General features: G+C 38.8%; 1 protein-coding gene across 2 annotated transcripts in view; it reads right to left on the bottom strand.

The window, feature by feature from the left end:
* Positions 1–16,571, bottom strand: part of LOC134801564 (zinc finger protein rotund-like) — a 197,697-nt gene extending 181,126 nt beyond the window's left edge. For both annotated transcript variants that reach the window (XM_063774175.1, XM_063774176.1), the window contains exon 1: positions 16,376–16,571. In XM_063774175.1, the coding sequence (XP_063630245.1) occupies positions 16,376–16,540 (165 nt within the window). In that variant the 5' untranslated portion in view covers positions 16,541–16,571. The remainder of the gene's footprint in view (positions 1–16,375) is intronic.
* Positions 16,572–16,788: the final 217 nt, after the last annotated feature.

Here is a 16,788-nt window from a genome sequence, read left to right as displayed (position 1 = left end):
CCCAAAACTAGGCTGAGCCTGTAAGTAGGTCATTAAACCAGCACTGATACTAGATAGTCATATTTTTTTATGTTTTATTTGCATTTTGCGCGTTTAAAAAGTGTTTTTTCACGTCAGGATATTTTTTCTTAACTTTGCCAACTTTAGATTCAAAATTGTGTCAAGAGTGACAAACAAACACCTACGCAGCTCCTAAACATTTCTTACAAGCTCACTTCCACCTGTGCACAGCGCCATCTATCGAAAGGTGGCTGCAACGGTTTTTTACCAGGCGTTTTTCTGGCTTGGACTAGGGGTGAAAAACTGGGAGAGGGCGCTAGACGGGTTTGCGGGCAGGGTGGGGGCGCTGTAACACGAGTTTGGAAAAAAATAGCTATAAGTGTTTGTTGTTGTTTGTAGATTTAATAACCATTGGATTTATAATGTTTTAAATTTAAGTCACAATCCGGCACCAATAATCCGCTTCCATACAATCAGAGTTACGCTCTCATTCTAACACTTTCAGGGCCAAGAACCCGACTGTCGGGTACACTGTTCGTAATAGCGACTACGCGCTCCATACGGCAAAGACGTGGCTACGCGCTACGAGCGTAACCCGTACCACTTAGTAGCATTGAATGTGCTAAAACACTTGACATGAACATTTACGTAAATAATGTCTAAGACTGATTATTAAAAATACTACACAAAGGTCAGAAAGTAAATAGTGCGAGTAGAAATTTTGTATGTCATTTTAAAATAATGGAGGTTTATAATGTGATTCGTGTAAAAAAAATATAATAATTAGTTTAAAAGTTTTATTTACACAGACTCCAACAATCTCTGTTGAAAATATAGGCTACGCTTTTGGAAACATCTCACGTGTTGAAGTCATTTTTTCAGAGTGAGTATTCGCGAAAGCCTTTTCCATTCTGACTTAAAACTTCAAATCACCATTTGTCGTTCCTTTTTTTCGTCTGACAGCGAACAATCAATCAATCGTTTATTTGCCAGAATAGAGCAATTATAAATCAATTATGTCCACAGAAGTGACAAAAAGTCACCATTCCGTACTAAGTATGAACGGTAGGTCTTTGACTCGCATCTTTAGGTCATGATAATATATTTAATTGTCAGTGGTTGAAAACTTGTTCATAACCCTATCCATAAATCATTTAAGTAAGTATACATGTATACAAATAATCAAAATACTATTCTTAAGACGATTGGACCGCCGCTTCTCCATATAAATGTAGTTAACATTTTGTCTGGATATTGACAATATAACACTTTAAACTCTCGCGTTTTGTACACATATTTAATTACACAAACGGGTCTACCGCGATATAATTTGATAGTTATTACCTAAAATTTCTTAAATTAAATTTTAAGCTGAAACGTCGGAATTTAAAGAAAAACAATGAAATTATATCGCGGTAGACCCGTTTGTGTAATTAAATATTGACATTATGTCCAATATTTTTACACTATTTGATAGACAAGCTACCCGGCCCCGGACCCAGGCATGTCCTTAACTACGTCCTTAAAGAGAGGTATGGGCACCGTGAATGTTATCTCGCTTTGTGTGGCAGGGCACCAGCACAGCGGATGTCATTCCAGATCTAGAGTAGAGCACTGGGGAAGTACCTCCACCTTACAGAAAACCGCAGCCAAATAACACTATCAGACCCTACTAGTGTTGTATTCCTGCCGGTGAGTAAAGTTGCCAGAGCTCAACGAGGGTGAGGAGTGTTAAGGACGTAACACTCGTAACGCGCATGTGACACCTCTGGAGTTGCAGGCGTCCATTGGCTACAGTGACTGCTTACCATAAGGCGAGCCGTATGCTTGTATGCCACCGACGTAGTATTAAAAAAAAACATCAGACAGTCATTATCTGAGCTTTTTTTATAGTAGATTCCAATAAATCCAGCATCTTATTAACCTAAACCCTTGGATTGAGCCACGTGACAGTGATCCATCGTTTCTCTGTTACGCCTACGCGTACGCTAAATAATGGTACACAAAAATAGGTCACTGTGGTATTCTCAACTTTTATCCAATTACAATACAGATAGTAGCAGTAGTAATTGGGCGTTTTCTAAAATAAATATCGAAAACCTGATTCTTTCAAATCTGGACATTCTTGGGCTCATTCTACTCAGAATCGACAGCATTCTCCATCCTTCTATTAAAAAAAGATGTCCCAAAATGTCCATTCCATTACGTCACGTTTTATTATGAGAAAATTTTTGACGTGACGTAGTGGAATGTACAATTTTCATACAAATTTTTGGGACAAGTTTTTTTTATCATCAGGATTGAATATGCTAGTGATTCTGAGTTGAAAGAACCCAAAAACACCAGAATCTGTGAGAATCGGGTTTTCGATATTTATTTTAGAAAACGCCCAGTTATCACTTTATTGTACACAGCACAGGTTTACATAATATTTACAGAAATAAAGGTAAAAAGGCGAACTTACAAGGGATCTCTTCACAGAGACAGACAGATCATAGGCCAATCAAATTAGATTTTTTTAAAGAATTAATTCCCAGCAAGCTGGAAATCATGTTAATACCAATTTGGTCCCAAATGCGTGTAATCCGAGTTTACGCAATCCCAGGAAGTGTGCATAATTTTTTGCTCTCTTTCAGTTTTTTGCTTCTAGCTCGGAAACGGTATAGGTACGGTAAAACTTGCTCTAATCATGATGAAAATTGATATCTGAGGATCCGAATGGTACCTTAACATGAATTCGTAGTCAAAGTTGTAAATAATGGCCGCCATTTCAAATTTAAGTATGTTTAAGCAAATAAATCATTATCTTATCTTATCTTTAGGATCACGTTAAAATCCGAAAACGCCATTTAACCAGTGTCTGATCCACCATACCTTGCTGGTAGTGCCATTGTAATTCATGGTGCGTTCCTTCTACATCGAGTGTCATCTCCTAAGACTCTCATGATGTATGCACACCTCCTAGGATTGCGCAAACTTGCTGGGAATTAATTCGTCATAACGCTTTTTACCGACCGATACGACCTAAAGAGCGTACCTAATACTTACTTCCATCTTAACCCTTTTCCAGGCCGCATCAATCTACAAGGTTTTCCCAAAAAAAATCCAAATGTATTCGAATTAATCCATTTTGCGAAAGTGCAATCTAATTTGAACCTTAAATCGGAATGCTAAAGTTGAAATTCTATTAGCGGGTATGTGGTCGATAAATCGTACTATGCCTGGAAATGGGTTAAATACCGACAACGCACTTGCAACCCATCTGTTGTTGCAGAATATGTCTATGGGTGACGGTAATTGCTTACCATCAGAACAAATAACAAAAATAAATCCATATTGAAAAAAAAAACTAGTATACAGTGGGCGCAAAATTGCATACTCACTTTATAAATGAATGCACTATTGCAGCTGTGTGTACAACTTCAAACTAAAGGCTATATTTGATGTAACGCCACACAGCCAAAAATTTATCCAAAGTCAACCGGATTTAGAAAACTGCGTTTTTCCGACCCGCAAAGAATTCGCCGTTTTCCCAAAACATTTGGTTTAGATCTGCGACGTTCGCGACGTCTAACGATGCGTCAGCGGTGACGCGCCGTGACGTCATTAATCAGGATCGCCACACACGGGGATCGCTGCTGTGCGCCAGCATGGGGTAGCGGGCTTTTCTTTTGCCTAGTACCTACAGGCAGCGGCGGAATGTATAAGTTGGCGGCCGATCGTATAATCAGGCTGGTGGTATAGTTCCTGTGTTTTCGCGTTAGTCACATTAATTAAACCAAAATATAGGTAGGATAGGTTCGTCAGGTTTTTCAGATGCCCTGAGGGCAAACTGCCCAGAAACTCAGGGATCGACGAGACAATGATTTTCACGGTTCACTATATGCCTGATTTCAAGTGCTCGAGTATCAATATTTTAGCAACTTTACCCATTGTAAAACAAGTAAGTATTTTAATTAGATGCCATTAAAAAAAATATAATGGATTATACAGGATGATAATTTAAACACTACTCACAGCCATTGTTTTAAGCTACGCAATTTTTTTTTACTAACCTTAATTTCCGTTCCTCATTATTTCAATGATTTTAAAATAGTAAACCCTATAGATGGTTGGTCAAGCAAATTTGTCAGTAGAAAAAGGCGCGAAATTGAACTTTTCTATGAGACGATATCCCTTTCCTACATTTTTCAAATCTGCCGCCTTTTTCTAATGACAAAATCTGCTTGACCAGCTATATTTCCTAATTTATCAAACCAAAAGTCAGAACTTTTATTAAAAAAAAAAACAATTATGTGAAGATTTTTACACGTGACATTGTTTGTATCTATCATTTCCTATAATGAACTAATAATCGTTTAAATATAAACGAATCCTTTATTAACCCTTTGTATTTTTATGACAGTTTGTCACATAACAATTAATAATAATCTATTTTCTCTTACACGAGACGTGCCATTACTTCTGTTTGACCAACAGACAATCCTTATTAAGTATTATTTTGAATTTTTGAACTGAATGTTTTCTTTTGATTTATATTCTTTAGTTAGTTAAAGTAATACAGGGTGCCTAGCCAAGGTGACAATCGTTTGCGCTACGATAACAATACGCTATGTGTCTCTCTACCTACACTCTTCCGTATTATAGTACTACAGTGACATTTGCGTTTCGTTCGTTATGACGCAAACGATTGGCATCTTGGCTAGGCACCCAGGACAGGTAAGTGTGGCTGGCCTTCACGTTGGGGCCTGTTTACACATTGATTAGGTACTGTTTATTGCGAGTACATAAGTACATACGCCACTAAACGCAAGTAGCAAATGTATGAAATCTATCCCATTGTATGGAGATCAGATTTTTTTGGGGATTTCAGATTTACGGGGTTAAAGTTGAAAAAGTTTCTGAGAAATGATATAGTCGCGTACATAACTACATCTTACATCACCTAAAATAAATCTACCCCGTATTTCAAAGCCACTGCTGGGCAGAGACTCCAGCCAGTCACTGCAAAATGCATCGAGGGCGTCCCGCCATCTCTTTTTGGATCCGGGTATGTAATTAAACTACGAGGTATGGGCACTGTGACTGTCATCTCGCTTTGTGTGGTAGGGCACAGCACATCGGATGTCAATCTCAATCAAGATCTAGAGCCTATCTGGGGAAGTACCTCCACCTTACAGAAAACTGCAGCGGGCAGCCAAATAACACTAGACCCTACTTATAGTGTTGTGTTCCTGCAGGTGAGTAAGGTTTACAGAGCTCAACGAGGGTGTTAGGGTCGGCAACGCGCACGTAACACCTCTGAAGTTGCAGCCGTTCATGGGCTATGGAGATTGCTAACCATCAGGCGGTATGATTGTTTACCACCGACGTAGTATACAAAATGGGAGGTCTTTGCCCAGCAGCACAGAATAAATATGTAATAGTACTAGGTACAGAAGGTTCACTCTCTAACAAAACACGTCTATTACGAGAGATACAAGCGCAAGCAGGCGTCCGTTTTATAGCGGTGCGCGGCAACTACGAGTACTACTGCTAGACACCAAAACTGGTGTGGCGCATGTACTTGTAGGGACGCGACGAAATCGTGGAGTGAGCCACGCCTGCCCGCAGTGGGACACAAATAGACTATTTAAATATACCAAAGTCACATACCCGGTTGTGAGCGTCTCTAACTAAGCACATCAAGATAAACGCTGGGAATGATTTGACAGATCACCGCGCGGGGCGGAACATGGCCGCCTCGATAAATTGTCTTTCCTTAAAAATGGCGACAGATGATTAACGACTATTTGTTTCTGGTGGGATAATCAGGGGAAAAAGCATAGCTTAACATTGAACCATCGCACTGGGAGACTTCGGCACAAGATCGGCCGAAGTGGAGGCATACAGTGGGTACAAAAGTGCAAACCTTTGAAGAGCAGAGGGAATGAGTAGAACTCGACGCGAAGCGTGACGAGTTAAAGGCCCGACTACCTGCGGTCATAAACTACAATTTTGTCGGAGGGGTGCTGACCTGAGGTGAGTGTGGACGTACTCATTCACCGCAAAAATAGGCTACGTCAGCCACCTGAGAACTCACGATCGTCGCTCTCACTAGCCAGTGCATACTCAGTCACCGAGGCCGAAACTGGCTAGGACAGGATGATAATGATGAGCCCGAGCCCTGGGATATTTCGTCTCTAGCCTCTAGCTAACTCAGAGGCCTATAAAAAGGTCCCGTTCCAATCTAATTTGAATGTTTTTGTCTTGGCAAGTTTTGATGTCTAGGCGGGTAGAGATTATATCAGGTAAAACGTTGACTGTGTGATCACAGGACACTTCCCTCGTTGTCAGAATCTGACGGTGACTGTAAGCTGGGATAGATTTGACAGATCACCACGCGGAGCGGAACATGGCCGCCCTAAATAAATGGTATTTTCTTAAAAATGGCGACAGATGAATTACTATATACTTGTTTCTGTACGACTACGAGTATATACTTGTTTCTGGTGGGATCATCAAGGGAAGAAGTATAATCCCTTGATGATCCCACCAGAAACAAGTACTCATCTGTCGCCATTTTCCTTTCCAAGCTCTATCTGAGCACTCTGTAGGCATTCTTAGCGCCACTTGCACCATCCTACTAACCCAGGGTTAACCGGTTAAACCTGGAGTTTCCATGGTTACCAGTACAATTTGACACTGGGTTAACGGTTTAACCGATTAACCCCGGATTAGTGGGATGGTGCAAGTGGCGCTAAGTTTATTGCGATTGCAAGATACGTAACATTTCTCCTCGTTTTGCTCACTGCCCACAGATCAACATATGTATAATTGTATATAGATATCTAAGAAATGTATTTTATTATTTTTTTAACGCCAAAAGCGTGATTATGTGTTTTTAAAATAAGGTTTATGACTTCAGTCAGTCTCTATTTTCTTTGTATTACAATTTCTAGCAATGAAAACTAGTACCAGACATAGAATATAATTAGGTATGCTAAAGAAATGTTCATGTCAAGTTTCATGTCATGTGGGTAATTTAATTTTGTCGTTTTAGATTGGAGCGCCATTTTGGCAGCGGGTTTGTATGACTCTTACAGACCGTGTTTAGATATTTTTGAGCTCCTTTGCCGCTCCGATATATCTGACACACCGTAATCTGATTTCTCCCCCCGTGATGCGAGATATAAATCGTGCAAGATGACGGACTCGGCAAAAAAGTGCCGAAACGGTCTTTAGCGTCCCTTGAGGGATGATTTGGTTTTGATTTCGGGAGGTCAAGGTATTGATTGGCTGAGATATGTTGGGTAATCGCATGCAGGATTTGGAAATACGTGTATTTTTTACTAGCTTTTGTTGATGACTTTCCATCGTCGACATACTGTCTAATTATAAATACATTATGAAATTGATATTGTTTTGTTTTGATTTGATAGTTATACATACACGATATCAGCATCATTCGTATAGACTAGAATAATTTATATCGTAATTTGGTATACATTTTTACTTATCCGTGGTATGTTACTTATTTGTACAATAATCAAAGGCATCGAAACAATAAGTAAAGTTATACTTGAACAAAGACAGCAACATCAAAGAAAAATGTTTCAAAATATATATTTTTTTGATTTTAAATCGTTGTTAAAAGGTAACCTTCAAAAGGTACCACTATGTCATATAAAGACGAAAGCACAGCGCAATGGCAAGCGACAATGTGGTACCTAATGATTGAGAACGTCACAAATATCTGTTTTTAATATTCTTTCTATATTAAAGGCATTTTCATTTTAACTTGTACTTTAAAGCGCGACTTAAGTCGTGTTTCAGTAACGTCTAACCGTCACATTCCTGACAAAATGTATGGAATTGATATTGACCGTCAGTTTTGTGACGATTGCTAACCAGCCGTTAATGTACACAGTTAAGTAAAAATGCCCATAAACAAATAAACAAACAACATTACACAACATTGACTTAGTCCCAGTGAGCTCAATAAGTCTTATATTTTACATCTAGACCATTTTTTACGTAGACAATCTTCTTTCAACCTAACTCCGTCTTTTGTAGTCCACAAAGCGCTCGGGATCTGACGTCCTCCCCTCGTATGGGGCAATTAATTTAAAAGACTAATGCGGCGTTTCAACCGCACGAGCGGGGAGCAGATGATGATAGCTGAGGACGTCTTTATTTTACGAACGACGTATTTTGAAGTCACACATATAATAAAGATTATTTGCTATTATTTCAACTGCAAGGCGGGGCTCAAGATATACAGCGTTGAAAAAAATTTAGGCCATGGAGGGAAAGTGCCTTAAAACCTTAAGTTAGCACATTTTACTCAAAGGAAACATTCTTTTATTTTTAAAAAGAAACAAAACTGCATTTTTTTATTTGCTATTCTCGCCCGGGAAAACGACTAAAAATTCCAAAAAATAAACACTCGCAATTTTATTCTACTAGTCGATAGAGTAATATTAATGATAACATTTCTCCAAGAAACATTAGGTCTTACACGCGTCTGTCGTACAAAATATGTATAAAATCGAATTTTTAGTACTAAAAACGAGTATTTTTAGGCAAGCAAGATTGAAAAAAAAAATTAATGCAGATTGTATCTTTTTAAAAATAAAAGTATGTTTCCTTTAAGTAAGCTAACTTATGGTGTTAAGGAACTTTCCCTCCAGGGCTAGCAATGTACAAATTGCAGAATATTCCCAAAAAGCGGAAACGTTCTCGAGAATGTTCTCAGAACATTCCTGCAACATGGAAATTATTATTCCGCCATCTTGGATTTTTTCCAAAAAAAATTTTTTGTCATAGGAATCTAGAGGCCTTATCTCCCGCCATGCCAAATCTCAGCGCGCTCGGACCAACTTGAAAAAATTAAAAATAAAAGTCGGCCATTTTAATTTTTTTAATGCAGTTTGTTTTGTCTCGGGGCCCTCTATGACATTTGGTCGAGCACCCCCCACATTTCACGCACCGTTTAAAAGTTGCTATACAAAATAAAAGTGGCCAGTTTTCCCGCAATTGTAGCATTTTCCCAATAAAAATTTTTCATAGGTATTTGGGGACCCCGAGATTCCGTGACCAAAATTTCAGCGCGCTAGGACAAACTTGAAAAAATAAAATAAAAATTCGGCCATATTGAAAAAAACATGGCGGCGTCAAAAACTGCCAGGGTCCCTCTATGACATTTGGTCAAGCACCCCCCACCTAGGTCTGACCGTTTGGCCGGGCCGTCATACATTTTTCTGACCGGAAGCGGTAGACCAAAAGTCAGAATTTTCTGGGAGTAAGGATACTATACCTAAACTATCGTGAATATTCATGGTATAAACTACGATAAATAAATAAATTCTCGTTCTCGAGAACATTCTCAGAAGTTACCGAGAAATTCTCATGTGGAAAGTTTCGCAACTTTGGAAAGTTCTCGTGAGTGCATTGCTATCCAGGGCCCACTCAATTTTTCCATTCTGTTTGTCCCTGTGGATGTAATTTTGTTATCACTCGCCCTTGAGTTTAGCACGTGCCAATAAGAGGGAAATAAATATTCGCGCGAATGTAAATCCTGACCGTACTGATCATTGTCAAGAGGGCGCTGTTATTCTCATGCATAGGGTTGACAGTTCAGTTTAGTACTCGTATGACAAAAATAGTTCCAGTTAAATTCCGCAACATGGCGCGTGATCATAATTATATTCCTGGTCAGGCTTTAAGTTTGAATAAGCTAATGTTATATATTCTCCCTATCATAGCACCCATTCCTTCCGCACAGCCACCCATTCATCCTCCATGAATGAGCCAACAGGTGGATCAAAAGTTAACTAGATGATTACCCACGTACCATAAACGTGCCGACCGCAGCCTCTGAGGAAGATTAAAAAATAAGGTAAAAAAGTAAAAAGCGCGCGACGCCAAACCATAGAGAAACGGGCGATCGTGCGTGACAGTCGAAGAATAAACCAAACAGGTCGTTTTTTAAACTTTTTTTTAATCTTTGTTAATGGCCAGCACGGGGACGGATGTTTGATAACCGTACCTAGATTGATAGTGAATGAATTTTACGTTGCACTTGAGACTTTTTAATTTTTTGTCAAGCCGGGCGCCATTGTGTGGTACCGCTAAGGCAATCTCGGATTATGACGAATTGATTAAAATTGTTCGTGAAAAGCTGTGAGAAGTAATCGATCACTTAATTATCTGTAAATTGAAATACCTAGGTTTTTTTAGAAATTTCAAGATTAAAACTTACGTTGTTGAGTTGCGAATCAATCAAACTAATCGAAGTGTCAAATTAGTTAAGGTTAGATGGGGTAAGAGAAAAATTGCATTATGAAAAACACTTGTAGGGAATCATACTATATTGATTTAAACTAACACGATTTTCACTCATAAATACTTTTATTACTAACACGGGACTTACTTTACGCGATTAACGGAACGTGTTAGCAAAGAGGATTTGAAGTAGAGAGTTACTGTCATGGTAAATTATGTAGCTACAGTTAATTTACTGCCATCTTTCGACAGAAGATTAACGCTGTTTGAACGCCATTTGACTTTGATCCTTATTCTAGAGAATCCATGTCAGTATGTCCATGTCATATCAGTTAGAACTGATATGTGTTAACTTTTTAAATATTAATATTCACGCCATCTACTCGAGCATAGGCTGAAGGTTGTGGCGCCATCGCCCGAAAACATGGAACCATACCTTTGGCCTATAGTCGAGTAGATGGCGTGAATATCAATATTTAATAAGTTAACACATATCAGTGAAAGAATAAGGATCAAAGTCAAATGGCGTTCTAACAGTTTTATGTTCTATCGAAAGATGGCAGTAAATTTACAGTGGCTACATAATTTACTTTGACAATCCGTTTCTATAGACTTTATTCTCTTTGGTGATAGTTATAAAAGTGGGAATAATACTGTTTCTGTTGCCCCGAGCAAAATAAACTGTATTTCTTTTACTCCAATGACTTCATTTTGAAACTGTTTCGATTGAATGTTATGTCCACAAGAAATAACCAGATATAACTCTTACAAATTAGAACTCACGTTATCACTGTGCCTACCATTCGTGGGGTCTCACAGGGAACCATCACAACGGCTATTAAAGACCATAGCAAGTCCAAACATCAGGAAGAATGTTCCAGTCTGACGGGTCTAAAGCACGCAAAGCTCTTTATGCAAGGAGTACCTAGACTCCGGCTGGAGCAAAAAGCTCTGGATAGCAAAAGACAACTCCAAATCATAACGGGGGTGTTTACTGGCCATTACGGGGTCAAAGGAATTCTGGCCAAGATGGGGCACTCTGACAACACCGATTGTCGTCGTATTTGTGGCGAAGAGGAAGAGACAGTAAAACACCTAATGTGTGAATGTCACGCCCTCGCCAGACAGAGAATGAAGGACATTGGAGCAGGATACCTGGAACCAAAGGACTTTAAAACGCTACCCATGAGCTCCATCATCCATGGATATGGTGGGAAAAGCTCTTGAGTAGTTGACGGATCTTTTCTAGGGGGTAATTGCACAAAAGATCCCAATGGGTCGAAGTGTATCCACAAGGCTACTTCGGACTCAATATTTGAGAAAAAACTTAAACTGATATTGTTGGACATGGCGTGCTACAGTATTGACGAATTCGTAAACTGCTACAAGTCACTGACCCATCTATCCACCTGTTAAATAAATTATAAAAAAAATGATTATACTAATCTTAGATTGAATAATGTAATTTAATTCCTAAACCAATAACGACATTTTATCATTGTAAATCTTTCTCGATATGTAAAGTTTGTGTAAACAGAAAATGTTAAATGACGTGTAACGCTTGTTATCAATAAATAATTGATTGATTGATTGATTGAAAATAATAAGATAAGATAAGATCACTCTGCCTAGCAACATGTCCCGCCATATTCCTTTTGCCTTAAATTACTTAACCGAATCCTTGTAAGTATGAGTATTTGTACTTCCAATCGTGATTATTAAGAGTAAAATTGGGTCAAACAGATCACTGTGTTATGTCTTTCCTGTAGACATACACAAGAGTTAAGGGCTATAAAGGTTAATTTTCTTATTTAACCCTTATCCACGTGAAAAGGTCCTCCTTTTGTTTAGAGAATTATGATAAAATCATAGCTTACATGCCCACAAGCTGTTAACTATTGCCCACAGGAGAGAAAAATGTACTGTTCGCGATAACACACTAGTTTTCTCTCCTGTGGGCAATAGTTAACAGCTTGTGGGCATGTAAGTAATGATTTTATCATAGTTCTTTAAATAAAAGGAGGACCTTTTCACGTGGATAAGGGTTAAATAAGAAAATTAACCTTTATAGCCCTTAACTCTTGTGTATGTCTACAGGAAAGACATAACACAGTGATCTGTTTGACCCAATTACATCAACAATTCGGTCCAGAGCGGTAGTGGCGTACTCTTGTGTTGGAGGCCAAGACTCATTTTGGGTCATCGCGCCAACCAAGTAAGTATAGTACATCAAAAATTCAAGAGAAGCCATCGCTCCTCTGATTCAACCCGGAACCTCAATTACAATTAACAAATGCAAATCAATGGTAATCCAATCATTATCATTATTTTCCTGCTTGATCCATTGACAGCTGATAATGAGTACGATTGAACAGCGCAATGGCTACGAATCGAACGGATATTAACTCTAATGAGAATAAATGTAAGGTTGCGTAGCCAACGTGCCAATCGTTAACGCTCCGTAGCGCACGAAACGCAACTGTCAATGTCGCACTAATATGGACGAGTAATAGAGACGTGACTACGATACGCTACGGAGCGTTAACGATTGGCACGTTGGCTACGCACCCAGAGCTTGTTGGATGTCACTGCAATTGTGAGCACAATTCAGATTTAAAAACTTGTTATGGTTTTGCACTGGTTTTGATACGACCTTGAAGACCGCTCACGCTGATTCTTCTTCTTCTTCAGGTTGATGGCTATCCTCCTCTTCTATCTCCGTGCCTCTTCCCATTTCATTTGGGGTCGGCCCTCTAAATATGCTTCCGCCATTTGGCATTGTCATAGTATACCTAATAGGGTCATAGTGTAGCGTATAGTGTTGTTATAGGTTGGCTATCATCAGGGCTATTTTTACTTTTGACGCTGCAACTCGAAAGAGCGATCTGGTGCTCATCTTGAACCAGCACCCAGGGGCGTATTTACCCTAGGGCCATCCGGGCCATGGCCCGGGGCGCCAATCCGCCAGGGGCGGCAGGGGCGGCAACGCCGCCCCTGGCCGACTGCATTTTGTTTTGGTTTTGGCGCCATTCAACCAACTTTTCACTGTTTAATTTCTTACTTTTTCATTTTTTTCTTGTCAATCATAATAATAATATAAAAAAATGGGGATACGCTGTATCAGAGAATCAGCCGCAGTGGTTTACGTGAAAAGTTGCTTGGAAAGTTAATGCAAACGCCGCTTAGGGCCCCCATAGGGACCCCATAGTATAAAGGGCACCGCAGGCGCCCTGTATTGAAAGAACGCGTTTCGCGCGACGCGACCTTACAGCGTGGAGTGCGCCACCGGCGCCCTGTAAACCAGAGTGTGCAAAGCATACAGTGTAAAGGGCGCCTCAGGCGCCCTGAATGTAAGAAGCCTGACTTTACAGTGTAAAAGGCCCCGCAGACGCCCTGTAAGTATGTCAGAGCTTTGCCCGACATTACAGTGTAAACTTGTAAAGGGCGCCGCATGCGCCCCGTATGCAAGAGCGTTCTAAAGTTACAGTCTCAGGCGCCCTGTATCCGCTATAGCGCCGCCGCGGCCATAAATTCTAATGCATTATTTGAGGAGATGAACATGTTCTACTAGGGTTAAAAAGAATCATAAAGAACTATTTGTGCTTCATCCTTCTATCCGAGGTATTTTGCGTCAGTTTTGTGGCCTCGAGCAAGAGCAGTCGTAAAATTTCTGTAAAAAATGCCACATTTGAAATGTTTTACACCTTATTATAATTCCTCGTATCTTATTTTTCTAAATTTCATTAACATTGAATAAGATCTATCAAATGACATCAATTTCACCAGAATCGGTTAATGGACTGATGAGTAATTACTAAATAAACATTGCAAATAGGAGTCGTAGGTTCGTAACATCTGGTTTTTGGCTTTTTTACTGGGTCTAAAATTTTGAAAAAAATACACAAAATAGTTCTTTATCTATAGATTACAGGAAAATCCGTTAGAAATGTGCACTCAAGCGTGAGTCGGACTTAATTACTTAGTTTTCGATTCAACCCCTATGGATTTTTTAAAGACATTTCATTTACGTTCCACATAAAAAATACATTGTTATAAATTGGGTAATGTACGGAATCCTTGGAACGCGAGTCCGACTCGCACTTGATTTAAATTGTTTTTGGGTTCCGTACCCAAAGGGTAAAAACGGGACCCTATTACTAAGACTCCGCTCTCCGTCCGTTTTTCTGTCTGTCACCAGACTGTACCTCATGAACCGTTATAGCTTAGGCAGTTGTAATCTTCACAGATGATGCATTCTATTGCCGCTATAGCAACAAATACTAAGAACAGAATAAAATAAATATTTAAGTGGGGCTCCCATACAACTAACGTGATTTTTTGATTTTGGTACGGAACCCTTTGTGGCGAGTCCAACTCGCACTTGGCCGGTTTTTTTCCTTGACTTCTGGGGCGGTGAAACTTATTGGCCCGGGGCGCCAAATTTCAAAATACGCCCCTGCCAGCACCTGAGGTTTTTGAGCCACGAGGTACTTCGTCTTTCAGCGTTTGCCTTGGATTTTCTCCTGTATTACCAGCTGGAGGAGATGGCAGTTCTCGTTTCGCAATACACGACCAAAGTACTGCAGTTTCTGGGTTTTTATATCGCGCTGATTGGTGCACGCGAAATGAAGTGGAAGTCATGAGTGAGATGCGCGCCAATGACCAAGACAATTGTTTAGGTATTATCAAAACCAGGTCAAAATCATAACAAATTGTTAAATTAGAATCACCCTCCGTGACCTCCGCGTTCTATCTACTCATATGTGGTTGAAAAAAAAAATGTCTTTCTTGTGTATCCTGGAATTAAGATCTTGAAGCTTACTGCAATAAAATCAAAGTCTTAATAGAATATATAGTACCTAGTTTCATCCATTTTCTGGGTTTCTGGATACGAATATAGGTACAAATATATTAACTACCTGGTTAGATTTAAGCTAGTTATTAATTTCGTTTAGTAGTACCACTGACCTATATATATTGTAAGTCAATTACTTAAAATAAAAGAAAATACTACGGTTGCTATGAATTCAATTCAATTCAATTCAATATTTATATTTCGAATATAAAAATCCATAATATTGTTAGTACAAGGCACAGAAAAACTTATAAAACTATGTTAGTGATAAAAATAAAATAAAAACAAACAAAAATATAATAAATATAAAATATAATATTGTATAGTTGCTTTATATCGTTCTAATTCTTTCCAATTTTTAGTGTATTTTCCCCATTCCTTTTTGTGTAATATATGTATGTTTATCCTATAAATTTTGTATGTATTTATATCCTTTATCTTTCTGGTACCTTGTTGTACATTTTGCTGCATTTGTCACCCTCTTTTCACTTTCTCTTCTCATCTACTCAAAGGTTAACTGGAAGAGATCCCTCAAAGGGATAAGTTCGCCTTTGTACTTCTTACTAATTGTATGTTATTTTTGATATGTCTTTATGTACAATAAAGAGTTTACTACTACTACTACTACTACAAAAATATAAACTAATTAAAAGCGGCGTGGTGCGGCGACGGGGTTTAAATAAATAAATATATTAACTACCGCCGTCATGCAGTTGCTATTCACCCCAGTTTCAGTCTTAATCACACACATACATACACTTATACATTGTATTCATCGACACCGTTCGAACATGTTCACGTTCAAGGCTGACTGTCTGTTCAAGTTCAAGGATCATTGTTTCACTGCAATGTTTATTTCATATGTCTGTAAGTAGATCTCTTTTTTAGAACACAGTAAGAAGTAAATTCAGTTCAGTATTACTTTTCCGCTGTATTTTTTTAATATTTTATATTATATTTGGGTACTTTTTTCTTTCTTTCAAATCCACGACTACCAGGACCAGAACTGAAAAAATATAACCAGAAACTACACTTAGTTTTATCAGCATCAGAAAGAACTTCACAGAAGTAAGCTTGTGGTTCCAAATCGAGCACTTTTTGCGTTAAAATTTAGAAGTAAACTATAAGTATTGACCATGCTGCATTAGATAATTCCAATATTATTAACAATTAAAGAGCCTGATAAAAACTGTACGCTTAAGTCTGTGGAGTTCTTTCTAATGATATGACTTATTTATAAAGAAAGAGTCTTACCTTAATAGGTGGGGCGTAATCGACCGCCATCATGCAGTCGCTATTGACCCCAGCTTCAGTCTTGATCATCGGCGGGCCATGGTGGTACATGCCCATCTGGTGGTGCATCCCCCCATCCCCCCTGTACCACGTGGTGTACATGTCCCAATCGCGACACTCACTCATATATACATCGTTTATCGACACCGTTCAAACATGTTCACGTTCAAGGCTCACTGTTTGTTCACTGTCGTTTCACTGCATTGTTTGTTCAAAGTCCATTGTCAGTTCACGTTTGAAAGTTCATTGTTCACGGTTCAAATTTCATTGTCTGTTTGAACGTTGTTCATTTTTCATTGTTCATCATAAGTTATTTAACATTTTAGGTTAGAAAAGTGGCGATAGATTTAACAAATCGAATTTTAAATTAATTG

The sequence above is a fragment of the Cydia splendana genome, chromosome 22, assembly GCF_910591565.1.
Source record: "Cydia splendana chromosome 22, ilCydSple1.2, whole genome shotgun sequence".
In the NCBI taxonomy this organism is placed as follows: Eukaryota; Metazoa; Arthropoda; class Insecta; order Lepidoptera; family Tortricidae; genus Cydia; species Cydia splendana.
This window is presented reverse-complemented; position numbering and strand designations above follow the sequence as displayed.